The following is a 14,975-nucleotide window of genomic DNA, read 5'->3' as shown; positions in this document are numbered from 1 at the left end:
CCAAAGATGTACAGGATTGTAGGTTAATTGGCTTGGTGCAAGTGTAAATTGTCCCTAGCGTGCGTAGGATAGTGTTAATGTGCAAGGATCGTTGGTCGATGCGGACACGGTGGGCGGAAGGGCCTGTTTCCACGCTGTATCTCTAAACTAAACAAAATCCTTTGAACTTCAATTTGGTGTGAAATATTTGAAAAGTCAGTGAGCATGAATCTCTCCATAGAAATCAGTAACACAGAATTAAATTTCAGCTATCACTGAGCATTCAGCTATCACTCACCTGACTGAGACCTTCACACTCCCACAATGGCTTCCTCTCCCATGTCAGAGTTTCCTCGTTCCAATCGCCGTTGTGAGGCGGTTCTCTCAGACCAATGTCTGTAAATTTTACTCTTCCCCGTCTTCCCCACGTCTGAACAGAACTCTCTTAACCAGTCCTCAACCTCTACCACATGTGGTCATCTCTTCCGGGGACATGGGCTGTTCTGAGCTTTATTACTGGTACAATCCCAGTGATGACCCTCAGACTTTGTAATTGAATAATTGCACAATAAAATCCTCAATTGCAGTTGAAAATCTCTTAGTTTAGAAATTTTCAAATCTTCTTTTCTCTTAATACATTCTGCACTCCATTCTCTTTCTGGCCTTTATTAGCAGATTCTTCTACCTGCGGACCTCAAATGCGGGTGCAAGTTCCCCTCTTCCCCACTGCAGCACGATCTCTTCATGAGTAGGTGGCTCAAAGTGCCTGTCAGATGTCCAGTTTATTAGTTGCAGCCCCTTTCCAAGCAGTGGAGCAACTGAACCTCTGCACAGTCTGAGACCTCGCATGGTCTGGGCCTGCTCTCACCCAGGTCTATGCCCCCACCTCCCACAATCTTCACTTCAGGCAACAAAGACCACCTCAAAACAAAGATCAAATTTTAAAGGTATCTGTTTAAAGGTGTTCAGAGATGGGAATGTGGAATGAGTGGAGATGGCAGCTGGCTCCAGTCTTGCTCTTCCTGAGGCAGGTGTAGGAAGAGCAACAAACCTTCAGCTAGTGGGTGGGGCAGCAGACCATGCCCCCCCCCCTCCCCTCCCCCCGAAGCAACAGCCACAGTTCCACCATCCACGAGGCTTCTTCACGTTTGGCAGCGCAGCAGCTTCTGGAAAACCTTCCTGAACTCAACGTTGAAGACGGTGTAGATGATGGGGTTGACAGCACTGTTGACATAACCCAGCCAGGTGACGATGCTGATCAGAGTGGGCCCAATGGCACAGACCTCACACAAAACCTTCAGCACGTGGACCACGAAGAAGGGAGTCCAGCAAGCCAAGAACACCCCTGGAAACACAACAGCAGAGGAAGAAGTCAAGCCACTTCATCATTCTTTCCAGACTGGAATTTAACGCAGGTGAAAGGTGATTGTTTAAGCTACTCCTCAAATTCTTCCTCAACTCCCTGAATAAACCACAGGAGAACCACGGCAGGTGGACAGCATCTGTGGAGGAAAGTATGGCTCTTTAGCCTTCACTCTCCTCCGAAGACCCCAGCCACCCACCCTGTCCTCTTAACCCCATTCATCCCAATTCCTCCTTCATCAGCCTCCCCAGCCCACGTAGTGAGGAGAGGCTGGTTGGGGATCTGAGGAGAGTCAATGTGAGAACACAGAGTGAGTCTAGGTGGGCAGATGTACCGACCCAAACTTACTTTGCTACCTCACACCCACTCTCCCCGCCTCACGGTCCTTGCATTGTCCACCCACCCAACCCCAGCCCACCCAATCCAACCTCATCTTACCCCACCCCTCACCTCAAGCCCAACCTCCCCCAACCCCAGCCCTCCACAACCCAACCTCATCCCACCCCACACCTCCAACCCACCTACTACGATGGGCAGCACTTTCATCGCCTTCCTCTCCCGTCTGCTGACCCTGCGGCTCTTCGGCCCGGCCCCCGTACTGGCCGCACACCCGTTCTCCCTCGGGTTGGCCGCCTCGGGGGACTCCATGTCCGACGTGCTGTCCAGCTGCGGCGTGACCAGCGCTCCCTGCAGACCGGGGCCGGGGCTGGGATCGGCATCCGCCACCAGCTGCGTGCCAGCTCCTGCCTTGGCTCCGGTGACCGTGAGGCGAAAGGAGAGCGTCCGGGTCCCGGTCCCTGTCCCGCTGCCGGACCTCGGGCTTCATCCCCCAGCGTCGGAGCCCACGGAACATGCCGTAGTAGAGGAAGAGCATGGCCGGACACGGGATGAAGAAGGAGCAGATGGAGGAGTAAACTACAAACGTGCCGTCCTCCAGCTTGCAGGTCGTCGTATCTCGCTCAGCCACATTGTTGAGCCCGAAGATGACGGGCGAAGCGACGCCGAAGGACAGGAGCCAAGTGGCCGCGATGAGGATCAGTTGCCGAGCGCTGAATTGATTCCTGTTGTACTTGAGGGGCACCATCACTGCAATGTACCTGCACAAGAGGAGAAGCCGAGGCGTCAGTGGACAACGCTCACGTTGGACTCACACGGCAGTCAAGAAGCAACTGCGTTGACTGGGTAGTTTGTTCATATCCCTACATTGAAACAAACCCATTGAGACAATCCAGTGGGCAACGAGCTCAGGGTCACCATTGCTGATACTAGCTCGTGAATTCCATATATTAAGGTTTGTTTGTTTTATGTTTGTGTATGTACCGCAGATGCTTGTTTTAAACCGAAGATAAGACACAAATGCTGCCAGTCTTGCTGAGTACTCCAGCATTTTGTGTCCATGTGTATATACGCATTCTAACTTTCAGCAGCACAACATATAATGATATGTGAGCATAGAAACTTATAAAACCCTCAATAAAGAACAAAAAAAGTTCATTATATCCATCTGTATATATATGTATGTGTATATATACAAAAAAAGTTCATTATATCTATCTATATATATATATATATCTATATATATATATATAGATATATATAGATATAATGAACTTTTTTATATATATTTTTATATATATATTATATCTATTGAACTTTTTTTGTTCTTTATTGAGGGTTTTATAAGGTACTATGCTCACTTATAGGGAGGTTTCACGGCAGTCGGGTCACGACCCATGACCCGTACAGTTGCTACGCTACTCCAAATGGAGTACACGCGATGTACTGCAGGTAGGCACTTACCGTTGTTTCCAGCGTAGCGGGCCCGTTAAAACCCGCCGAAAATGTCAATCTTTGCGCTGCAAATAATTATGGAAATCGGGATGAGCGTGTGAGACATTTAGCCTACTTCAGAATTGCTGAAAGTTAGAATTCCATCGTTCTGCTTTGGGACATATGACAAAACCCTCTTGAGTCCCCACCTACAATGTTTAGGTCCCAGTGAGGTGATCAAGACGGAATTACAAAGCTAATGCTTCAGGTATATAAGGGTCTTTATCAACAACCTATACACATATATCATTTTGTCAATGCAATTGGTTTTCCTGGGTTCTGAGGTATCTAATACTGAACCACAAAATCACAATTTATAACGCAGAACTGGATTGAGACATTGGGGGCTGTTATTCCAGTGGTTACCTCCCATTTTAGTGTATAGAGGACTTGCATTATTTTTTGCCAATCTTTTCCTTTTATCTTTTGTTTCGCACTAGCTTTCTCTATTTTTCCTTTACTTATTAATCTCCAGGTATATACTATTAATGTGTACATACATCCTTGGGGAAAACCACGGTCTACCATTCCCCCCTCCCCTAATGTTAAACTTGTTCATAATGCGCTTAACACTAAACAAGGGTGTCATTCATCTTCACCTTAAACCTTATGTACATAACCTAAGAAAATAGGTTACATAAGAACATACAGCATAGCAAAAGGGCAGGCACCCTTTTCCCTCATCTGCTTTTAACTAAGTTTAATTTAATCCTGCATTAGATGGGGACACACCAGATAAGGGTCAAATTCTCTACAGTGGAAGGGGTCTTGCATTCACATCAGTCTGGAGGTTTTTTGGAGGTGGGTCTATGGCTGCCTGGGAGAGTAGATGAGCATTGATACTGACCTGTCCACACTAATGGCACATAGGTTGAGAATGGAAGCTGTGCAAAGCATCACATCCATCGTCATTAACGCATCACACAGGAACATGTTCAACGTCCAAATCCCCCCATGAAACTAGAGAAAAGCAGAAAGATTGAGTTGAGACAGAACCAACACAGCCAGTGGAGCATCGACTGGATCAACAATGGCAGAGCTATTCCAATATAGAGAGCAAACAAGAGCATAGGGGAAGTTTCCCTGTTGAACTTTCTTTGTGGGAACTTAGCAAAGGCTATTCAACTACCTTAACCCATGTCTGAAAAAAGTACCAATATAGATCAATAGGTCCAAAATAATCAGAATTATTTCCAGAGAGAGAAAGCACTGAATGAAATGGTGAATGGGAATAGTGTAGAAATTGAGAGAAAGTGTACATGTAGTAATAGGGGGAATAGGGTGATAGTGAGTTGAAGAAATGAGTGAGTGCGTGAATGCTAGTCGTCACTTATCTGCCCATTCCTGCATGTTCTCCAACGAGTTCATTATTTGAGAGGTTGCGATTAGAAACAAGGACACTGTGCTGGATAAAAGGGTCATTGATGAAGCAGCTCAGGATAAACCCTGGAGCTGCTGGCCTGTGGGTTATTTGACTGGTGAGTGAGTGAATGCTCTACCTCAGTGTACACGTAGAGAGGCAGAACAAGAATTGCCAGAAGTAGATCTGCTGCAGCCAGGCTGACAATGAAGTAGTTTGTTGCTGTCTTCAGAGACCTTTTGAGAAGCACACTGAGGCACACCAGAATATTACCCAGCATGGTGGCCACAATGAGCAGGGTACCAAACAGGAGGGCCAAATAATTGTATGGTGAGCTGCCATCCTCCTGAGTTTTATTCGCTATCCCATTGAACATGATGAAGTGACCAAATCTTCAACGCTGACTGTATTCTTCAAGACCATCTGAAAAGAAGAATATGGGTCAATAGACAATAGATAATAGACAATAGGTGCACGAGTAGGCCATTCGGCCCTGAGCCAGCACCGCCATTCACTGTGATCATGGCAGATCATCCACAATCAGTACCATGTTCCTGCCTTCTCCCCATATCACTTGACTCTGCTATCTTTAAGAGCTCTATCCAACTCTCTCTTGAAAGCATCCAGAGAATTGGCCTCCAATGCCGGTCAAGTGATGTTGTGGTTGCACACATCGCAATTACAATCAGTTCTTTATTGACTTCTCTATTTTCAACTCAGAGTATAGGTCACCAATCATTATCCATTACAAGCCTAAGATTCCCAAAGCCATTTTTTCCTAGACTCTTCCCAGTCTGTTTCCTGTATGAACTTCACATAATTTCCCCAGTTACTACAGTTTCATTGCCATGCTCAGTTTCCCACAGTTCCAGCATGTATTTAATTGCTTTCTCACTATTTACTCCACCTCAACTCAGATCAGTTGCCGTTAGCAAGCTTTCCTCACCCTCTCTGACACCAGTCTGTGTCAGCCATTTCCTATTGGTCTCCATCCTACCACTGGCATTCCCTGTGTTCTCTCTGTCCGATCCCTAATGCCCCTGTCCCACTTAGGAAACCTCTGGAGACTTTGCGCCCCACCCAAGGTTTCCGTGCGGTTCCCAGAGGTTTTTGTCAGTCTCCCTACCTGCTTCCACTACCTGCACCCTCCGGCAACCACCTGCAACCTCCAGGAACTGTACGGAAACCATGGGTGAGGCGCAAAGTCTCCAGAGGTTTCCGTTCAGGTTTCCTAAGTGGGACAGGGGCATTATATTTGCAACTTAAAACATGTTTGATTTTTCATTTTCCCCAGTTCTGATCAATAGCCATCAACTTGAGACATCATCGCTGTTTCACTCTCCACTGAGGCTGCCCGATCTCCTGAGTATTTCCATTCTATTTTGACTTTTAATCCCAGCTCTTGATCACTGTTCAATGGCCTTGGGTTCGTGAGTGGGGAAAGTGAGCAGGTGACCGAAGCTCCTGGTTGCTGCACAATGACTCGTGAGCTGTAGAGAATTGCCATAGCACCAAGCTTTTTGGAGTTGGTGGGGGAAGCTAAAAGCGAGAAACCTCTCAAGTAGATGACATCAAACATGGCTGTAATGTTGATCTCTTGTAACTTTATCCTGAGATATTATCCACCATCCCTCCTCAATCTTCCATCCTCCTTGCTGTCTTCCTCTCAATCAGCCTCACACATGCATTCCTTTCTGGGTCTGGCCTGTAATGAAGAGCTGATTCCCCTGTTAACATTCCTTAGTCTCTCTCACCTGCTACTGAAGGTAACTTGACTCATTTTACTCTGAGCTGAATGAATTTGTCCATTTCCCCTGCTTCCACAATGGAGTTTTTTTTTACTGGCCACTGCATCAGTGTGACTTACTGAAAGCTCAGAAGTAAAGTGAGATCAATTTGGCCAATAGACAATAGACCATAGACAATTGGTGCAGGAGTAAGCCATTCGGCCCTTCGAGCCAGCACCACCATTCAATGTGATTATGGCTGATCATCCCCAATCAGTACCCCGTTCCTTCCTTCTCCCCATATCCCCTGACACCGCTATCTTTAAGAGCCCTATCTACCTCTCCCTTGAAAGCATCCAGAGTGACGGCCTCCACTGCCCTCTGAGGCAGAGAATTCCACAGACTCACAACTCTCTGTGTGAAAAAGTGTTTCCTCATCTCTGTTCTAAATGGCTTACCCCTTATTCTTAAACAGTGGTCCCTGGTTCTGGGCTCCCCCAACATCAGGAACATGTTTCCTGCCTCTAGCGCATCCAAACCCTTATTAATCTTATATGTTTCAATAAGATCCCCTCTCATCCTTCTAAACTCCAGAGTATACAAGCCCAGCCACTCCATTTTCTCAGCATATGACAGTCCCGCCATCCCAGGAATTAACCTTGTAAACCTACGCTGCACTCCCTCAATAGCAAGAATGTCCTTCCTCAAATTAAGGGACCAAAACTGCACACAATACTCCAGGTGTGGTCTCACTAGGGCCCTATACAACTGCAGAAGGACCTCTTTGCTCCTATACTCCTCTTGTTATGAAGGCCAACATGCCATTCGCTTTCTTCACGGCCTGCTGTACCTGCATGCTTACTTTCATAGACTGATGAACAAGTACACCCCAGATCCCGTTGTACTTCCCCTTTTCCCAACTTGACACCATTTAGATAATAATCTGCCTTCCTGTTTTTGCTACCAAAGTGGATAAACTCACACTCATCCACTTTAAACTGCATCTGCCATGCATCTGCCCACTTACCCAACCTGTCCAACTCACCCTGCATTCTCATAGCATGCTCCTCACAGTTCACACTGCCATCCAGCTTTGCGTCATCTGCAAATGTGCTCATGTTACTTAGAATCCCTTCATCTAAATCATTGATGTATATTGTAAATAGCTGCGGTCCCAGCACCGAGCCTTGCGGTACCCCACTAGTCACTGCCTGCCATTCTGAAAGGGACCCGTTAATCCCTACTCTTTGTTTCCAGTCTGCCAACAAATTTTCTATCCATGTCAGCACTCTTTAGGACCATGCTGTCTCTCAGTCTCTCAGGCAATGAGAGAGGTAGAACTGCAATGTGAGGATGGGGAGCATTTAATTGTTCTGATGAATTCAAGGTTCATCTTTTGGTACCGATTGTTTCTGGGCAAAACTTTCTCTGCGGCTCTGCTTTCTCATCAAGACCTCCTTACGACCGATATATGTATGGAATTTTAAAATATATGGTGCAGTATCACATATTCAATGCCAGTTTAAATTTAAAACATGGGATTAAAGATACAGTGCCAATACATGTATAAAACTGAACAAGTGAAAGCATGAAGTATGGTGAACGTGTTTCTTTCAGTGGTGGAAACTATACGATGGCACCTTGTAGGGGTCAGCGTTGGAACCATTTCTCTTCCTGATAAAGGTTAGAAATACATATCGAATCCACATTTGATTTTATAGGCTTTACAAAATACTGAAAAGCAACAAATAATAAGTATAAGAATAGAGTTCTTAAGGATGTAAACAGACTATTGAGTTAGTAAACTTCTTTTTTTTTTTAACTTATATTTTAATGTTGCTTTTTTTACCTGCACTTTTTTTTAACTATTCGTACTGTTTTTATCAGGAACTGGACTTTTTATTTATGCGTGAAACGTTTAAGTTTTTATGTGCGATGCTCTGGTATTCCCTGAGAAACGTTGTATCATTTTGCACTGTACAATTGTTGCTTTGCATGTTGACAATAAAAGGATGATAATAATAACGATAATGATATGAAATTTAAGGCAGATGATTGTGAAGCGATTGCTTTGATAGGGAGAACAAGAAGATATAATATGGACTAAATAGTAACATTTTAAAGGGGGTGCAGGGACAGGATGACTACACTGCTTGGACACAAATCTATGAAGGTAACGGGGCTAAAATCAAGCATGCTGTTAGAAACGTTTTGTTCCAGTTAAAGACAGAATAAGAGGAAGTTGTGCCAGGTCACTGGGTGTGTGTTGTCAGGAGCACTGTGGCCAATTCTAGGCAGAACACGTTAGGAAAGATGCATAGGCCTGGGAAAGGGTAGAAGAGATTTACTGGAAGATAACCAGGGATGACAACCTCAGTCATGTGGAGTGCATGGGGAGGCTGAGATGGTTCTTAGATTACAGAGGTCAAATGGACAGAAGTGGTTAAAATCATAAAGAGTGCTCAAAGGAGTAAGATGTTTCCAGTGGCAACAACGTACAGATTTAAATTAATTAGCAAAAGATCCAGAGACAATGAAGAAATGTGTCTTAGCAAGTGGTTGCAATCTGTATTCTTTTGCATGAAGTGGCAGTTGATTCAATACTAGTTTCATAAACCTGAAGGAAAGAATTTAAGAACCATGAAGAAACTGGGATTGGCTTTATAGCTGCAGCAGAAGCCAGCGCAGGCACCATGGCCCCTCTGTACTGAACCATTGGCTGATTCTGGGGCAGTTTGGTGCTTGTCAGACTAATGGGATGAAAGCTCACTTCAGTTCCCTATCAGGATCTGATAACATTTCAAACCTCATCACAGCGGCAATAATTAAAACGGAAAACTCACAGAATTGCAAAATGGTTAGGCCTAAGGCGGAGGCCATTCTGCCCTTTGAAAATGTACTGACCCTATATACATGAACGATTTAATTAAACGCGCTGCTCTGCCCGCTCCCTATAGCCTTGTAAATTCCAGCCTTTCACATACAAATCCAGCTCACTGAGAACTTATCTCCCTCCACTGGTTGTTTTCCAGTCCCTAACCACTTGCCACATAAACAATTTGTCACTTTTCCAATGACCCCAGCTTCTCCAGGCCATCTTCATAACTAAAATCCCTCATCCAGTAAAGTCTCCAGAGCCTTAAAATCATTCCTAAAGCATGCCATCCAAAGCCAGACACAATACTCCCAGTGAGGCCAAGCCTGTGTTTTATAACTATTTATTGTGACGTTCTTGCTGTTGTATTCTGTGCCTCTATTTATAAAGCCCAGGATTCCATATACTTTTCAAATAATTTTCTCTATTTGTCTCTTTTGTCAGTCATTCCATCCTTCCTGATGCCTGTTACCAGGCTCCGCACAATTCATTATTCCTCCAGTTATCATTTCATCTGCAGTTTTGGAAAATGTACCCTGTCTACCCAAGTCCAAATTATATTAAGAAGTAGATCCAGTAATAGCAGATTAACATCTGAGCACTTTAGACCAAATATCAACGTTGGTTTTTTAATATTCCCACAGCTGATCAGAGTTTATTATAAGGATTTCAAACTTACGGTTGCGACACTTCAGCTGAGAGCACAAACTGGTGACATTGTTTAATATCCACAAAAACATAAGGTTGGCACCCGTGTGGAGTAACAGAACAGAAACAGCTCACTGGCTGCATTATTAGACAAGGAGATGCAGCCCACTGCACACGGGATGAGACAGAAGTGCTTTTTGTGAGTGAGTCGTGTGTGGGTGTGAGTGAAGGATTTATGTTACATTTTCCTCATTTTATCTGGTATCCAAAAAAAATCACATTTAGTCAGTGATTCAGATCATCAGTGAAATGCATCAGCTAGGATTAAAACTTACAACAAACATTAATGCTGTTCAGATAACATTTGTGCTCTATCAGTGCATGTTCCCCAGGCTTCAGCCGAGATTACCTGTTCCTGCAGACTCCAGCACCGAGAACCTTCTTATGAGCAGAGAGAGCCCGGTCCTTACTCCAGCACAATGCTGTGTCCTTACTCCAGCACAGAGTACATTACTCCTTACTTCAGCAGAGAGTGCTGGCTCCTCACTCCAACAGACAGTGCCCGGTCCTTACTCCAGCACAGTGCTGTGTCCTTACTCCCGCATAGAGTGCCTGCACCTTACTCCAATAGAGAGGTTTTCCTCCTCCAGGTGCCACCTGCTACTTGGAGACTCCAAGGAATCCTTGGATAACAGGAACTGGGAGCTGAGAATGAAACAAGCTGTAGATCCCCAGGTTATCATTAGACCCGTGTCCTCAACCCAGTGATCCACTGATGTTGATTAAATCTTCAGAACTGTTAGTTCCTTTAAATATGTCATTCATGAGGTCACCAGCAGCCAATAGGCCTGGCCAGCAGTTCCCAGTGCTCTCTCTCTCTCTCTCTCTCTCTCTCTCTCTGTGTCTCTCCCTCTCTCCTTTTCCCTCTATCCCTCTATCATGACCTCTCTCTTCCGCATCCTTGCTCTCCCACTTACTGCACAGACTTGGTAACGCAGATATCTGTGGGGGAGCTGCAAAGGTGGGAAGGGGCAAAGCCAGGGAGAAATGCAGAGTGAGGATTTTAACATTGTGTTGCTGGACTGGAGCCAATGAGGGGACATTGATGAGCATTTCAGCTGCAGATGAATTGAGGGAGGAAAATAGATGTGTAGTACAGCGTGGAAGGGATCAGTCTTGGTGACTGGATACTACTGGGATCACGGAAGTTAACAAGTTTGTGTTCAGATTTCAGAAATTGGCGAGGGTGAGGAACGCAATTTAGACTGAGAAAATATTTTTTGTTGGCGGCTGAAGACAACAGTTTTGTTCTTCCCCACGTGTAGTTGGAAGCATTACCTTTCATGTATTAATAGAACGGCAGCTTCGAACTATTTTTAAGCAGTGTTTTAAGCAGAATTTTCTGAGCACTAATTTCTGGCCAATCTCTATTTAAAAAATAGACGAGCCGGTGTAAGTTGTTTGATGTTTGAAAGGGATTGCAGGTACAAAGAAACGCGCTGAGGCCCCTTGTTGTTCTCTGCCGCTGCCTTGATGTCAATGCTGATGAAGAAGGCGGAAACATGACACCTCATTTGGGAATAGGAAATGATCACAGCATCTATTATGAAACACACTGTTAACCCTTTCAATATCAGCACAGTTTCTTCCTCTCTCCTATTATAATATCATAGAAACATAGAAAATAGGTGCAGGAGGAGGCCATTCGGCCCTTCGAGCCAGCACCGCCATTCATTGTGATCATGGCTGATTGTCCCCAATCAATAACCCGTGCCTGCCTTCTCCCCATATCCCTTGTTTCCACTAGCCCCTAGAGCTCTATCTAACTCTGTCTTAAATCCATCCAGTGACTTGGCCTCCACTGCCCTCTGTGGCAGGGAATTCCACAAATTCACAATTCTCTGGGTGAAAAAGTTTTTTCTCACCTCAGTCTTAAATGGCTTCCCCTTTATTCTAAGACTGTTGCCCCTGGTTCTGGACTCGCCCAACATTGGGAACATTTTTCCTGCATCTAGTTTGTCCGGTCCTTTTATAATTTTATATGTATTTTATATCAAAGCCAATGTGTGTTTGGATCAATGAGGATATGTTTTCACTGTTATATAGAAAGAGGACAAAAACTTATTCCAAATTCCTCACAAATACTCCAACATGTTCATACCATAACGAGTATAATCAACTCATTGCAACATGAAGTTTCAGCAGATTCATGCAGATTAATTAGCTACTGTAATATACACCATTGCATAGGTTAATGGCCAAAAGAGTGAAAGGGGACTTGAAGGGCATGTGTGAGAGAGAAAAAGTTCAGTTTAGTTTAGAGATACAGCATGGCCCCAGGCCCTTCGGTCCACCAAGTCTATGCCAACCATCAAGTTCTATGTTATCCCATTTTTTCATCCACTTCGTACACACGAGGGGGCAATTTACAGAGGCCAATTAACCTACAAACTCACACGTCTCTTTAGGATGTGGGACAAAACACACACGGTCACGGGGAGAACATGCAAACTCCACCCAGACAGACCCATCGTCAGGATCAAACTCGGGTCTATGGTTCTCTGAGGCAGCAGCTCTCTGCTGCACCACTGCGCCGCCTTTAAGTTGCAGCTGAGCAAGGAAATGTGGTGGGACAACAAGATTAATGGATTGCTCCCCCAGGAGCCAACATGCACTTGATGCCTCCTGTGTGTGAAGTATAAGATTGAATAAGATGATTTTTGGTTAGAGGGATGTTAATTAATGTGAGCAAAAGCAGCCTCTGTGGAGTCAAAACTGTCTCCCAGGGATTAACCATCAGAGTTGGTTAACTAAAGTCACTGTCGGGAGATTTGGAATTGGTAGTACCTGCAAAAAAAAGTTCAAAAATCAGAGTCTGAAATATAAACGTAGCATACAACATAGATGTACGGTGTGTTTAGTTCAGTTTATTATCACGTGTATCAAGGTCCGGGGAAAACCTTTGTTGTGTGCTGACCAGGTTGGCTATGGTAGATTAGAAAGCTACATTAAAAGGCATTGTAGTAAAAAACCATTGGCTAGAGGATTAATACGTAGTTTACAACAAATATATTTTCGAAGGGCCGAATGGCCTACTCCTGCACCTATTTTCTATGTTTCTATATATCCCTGTTTGATTAAAAGCATGCAGGAAAATGAGTCAATTCTTGGCTAAAATAAGAATGTTTCAAAACTTTCCAAAACAGTTGGGGCATGGGCGGCATGGTGGCACATTGGTAAAGCTGCTGCTTACAGCGCTTGCAGCGCCGGAGACCCAGGTCGATCCTGACTATGGGTCAAGTCATGTCAAGTGAAGTCAAGTCAAGTTTATTCGCCACATACAAATACGAGATGTGCAGTGAAATGAAAAGTGGCAATGCTCGCGGACTTTGTGCAAAAAGACAAACAACAAACAACCAAACAAACTACAAACAGAATCACATATTCTTTTACATATTACATATTGTGGGCGGAAGGAAATATGTTCAGTAAAGTTAGTCCCTGGTGAGACGGGAGTTTACAGTCCGAATGGCCTCTGGGAAGAAACTCCTTCTCAACCTCTCCGTTCTTACAGCATGGCAACAGAGGCGTTTGCCTGACCGTAGCAGCTGGAACAGTCCGTTGCTGGGGTGGAAGGGGTCTCCCATGATTTTATTGGCTCTGGAGTTGCACCTCCTGATGTATAGTTCCTGCAGGGGGGCGAGTGAAGTTCCCATAGTGCGTTCGGCCGAACGCACTACTCTCTGCAGAGCCTTCTTGTCCTGGGCAGAGCAATTCCCAAACCAGATGGTAATATTTCCGGACAAGATACTTTCCACAGCCGCTGAGTAGAAGCACTGGAGGATCCTCGGAGACACTCTGAATTTCCTCAATTGCCTGAGGTGGTAAAGGCGCTGCCTTGCCTTACTCACGAGTGCTGCGGCGTGTGATGTCCATGTCATATCCTCAGAGATGTGGACTCCCAGATATTTCAATCAGCTCACCCTATCCACAGTATCCCCATTTATCCTCAATGGTGTGTATGTCCTCGGATGCTATCTGTTCAGAGTTTGTATGTTCTCCCCATGACCTGCGTGGGTTTTCTCCGAAATCTTCGGTTTTCTCCCACACTCTAAAGATGAACAGGCATGTAGGTAAATTGGCTTGGTATAAATATAAATTGTCCCTAATGTGTGTGGCATTTGTGTGCAAGGATTGTTGGGCGGTGCAGACTCCGTGGGTCGACGGGCCTGTTTCCACGCTGTATTTCTAAACTCAACTAAACATTGCTCAAAAGGACATTGGTAAATGTGTGAGGATTGGGGAAAATGTCATCATTCAGCTAATGGCGATCAAGAAATAGATGAAGAAAGAGAAATAAAAATATGAGAAGCGAACAATAAGAAATTGCCTTTGTTTAGAAGAGTGTGAGTGGACTTAACTGAAGCATATAAGATCCTGAAGGATCTTGACAAAGTGGATGTGGAGAGGATGTTACCTTCTGTGGGAGAAACAAAAACTAGGGATGCTGTTTAAAAAGTAAGGTGGTTACCAAATTAAGACAAAGTCAAAGTTTTATTATCTCAGAGTATCGTGTGTCTTTGGGACTCTTTCTCAAAGGCTGATGGAAGCAGGATGTTTCTGAGGCAAAGGCAGATACATGTTTGATGGTAAAGAGCTGTAAGAAAGCTACGAGTAAACAGGAGTGCGGACTTGTGGTTAGAATCAGTTTAAATTAGACAGCTGGCTCTAGGGTGTGAGGCTATTCCTGCTAATTCCCTTGTTTCCGTGGTTTGTATATTCATATATATGTTTCCTTCTTGGAAACAACAACAGACTGTAAAAGCCTCTATAGATATGTGAATGGAAAACATTGGCAAAAGTTTATGTAGGCTTAGCAGTTTTTATTGAATGTATAACCAGCAGAATGGATGAGGCAAAACTAATGGATGTGATGTTTTAGATTCCAGAGGTTTTCGATAAATTATTATAAAACCAAGTCAGAACACTTAGGATTATGAATAATACCGGTGTGGGTTGAGGATTGGTTAGCAGATAGAAACATGGGAGAATAGAAGAAGTGATGACAGTGAAACAAATTCATTAGCAATGATTGGATCAACAGATTTAATCACCAGCTGCATCCAAACAATGAAGCATAATTAAAGTAATTTAATCTTCACTTATCACGGAGTGAAGCTTATCCTTGGCACA

At 44.4% G+C, this 14,975-nt stretch overlaps 1 protein-coding gene across 1 annotated transcript; it reads right to left on the bottom strand.

The window, feature by feature from the left end:
• Window positions 1-1,080: 1,080 nt before the first annotated feature.
• On the bottom strand, window positions 1,081-5,499 carry drd4-rs (dopamine receptor D4 related sequence). The gene is given in 5 exon segments (XM_055653568.1): window positions 1,081-1,324; window positions 1,864-2,167; window positions 2,169-2,439; window positions 4,020-4,132; window positions 4,672-5,499. Coding segments are annotated over 5 exon segments (1,128 nt in total). The 5' UTR covers window positions 4,909-5,499; the 3' UTR covers window positions 1,081-1,121.
• Window positions 5,500-14,975: the final 9,476 nt, after the last annotated feature.

This window comes from Leucoraja erinacea, chromosome 22 (assembly GCF_028641065.1).
Source record: "Leucoraja erinacea ecotype New England chromosome 22, Leri_hhj_1, whole genome shotgun sequence".
Taxonomy (NCBI): Eukaryota; Metazoa; Chordata; class Chondrichthyes; order Rajiformes; family Rajidae; genus Leucoraja; species Leucoraja erinaceus.
The sequence above is the reverse complement of the archived record's forward strand: the minus strand, read 5'-3'. Positions and strand labels throughout refer to the sequence as shown.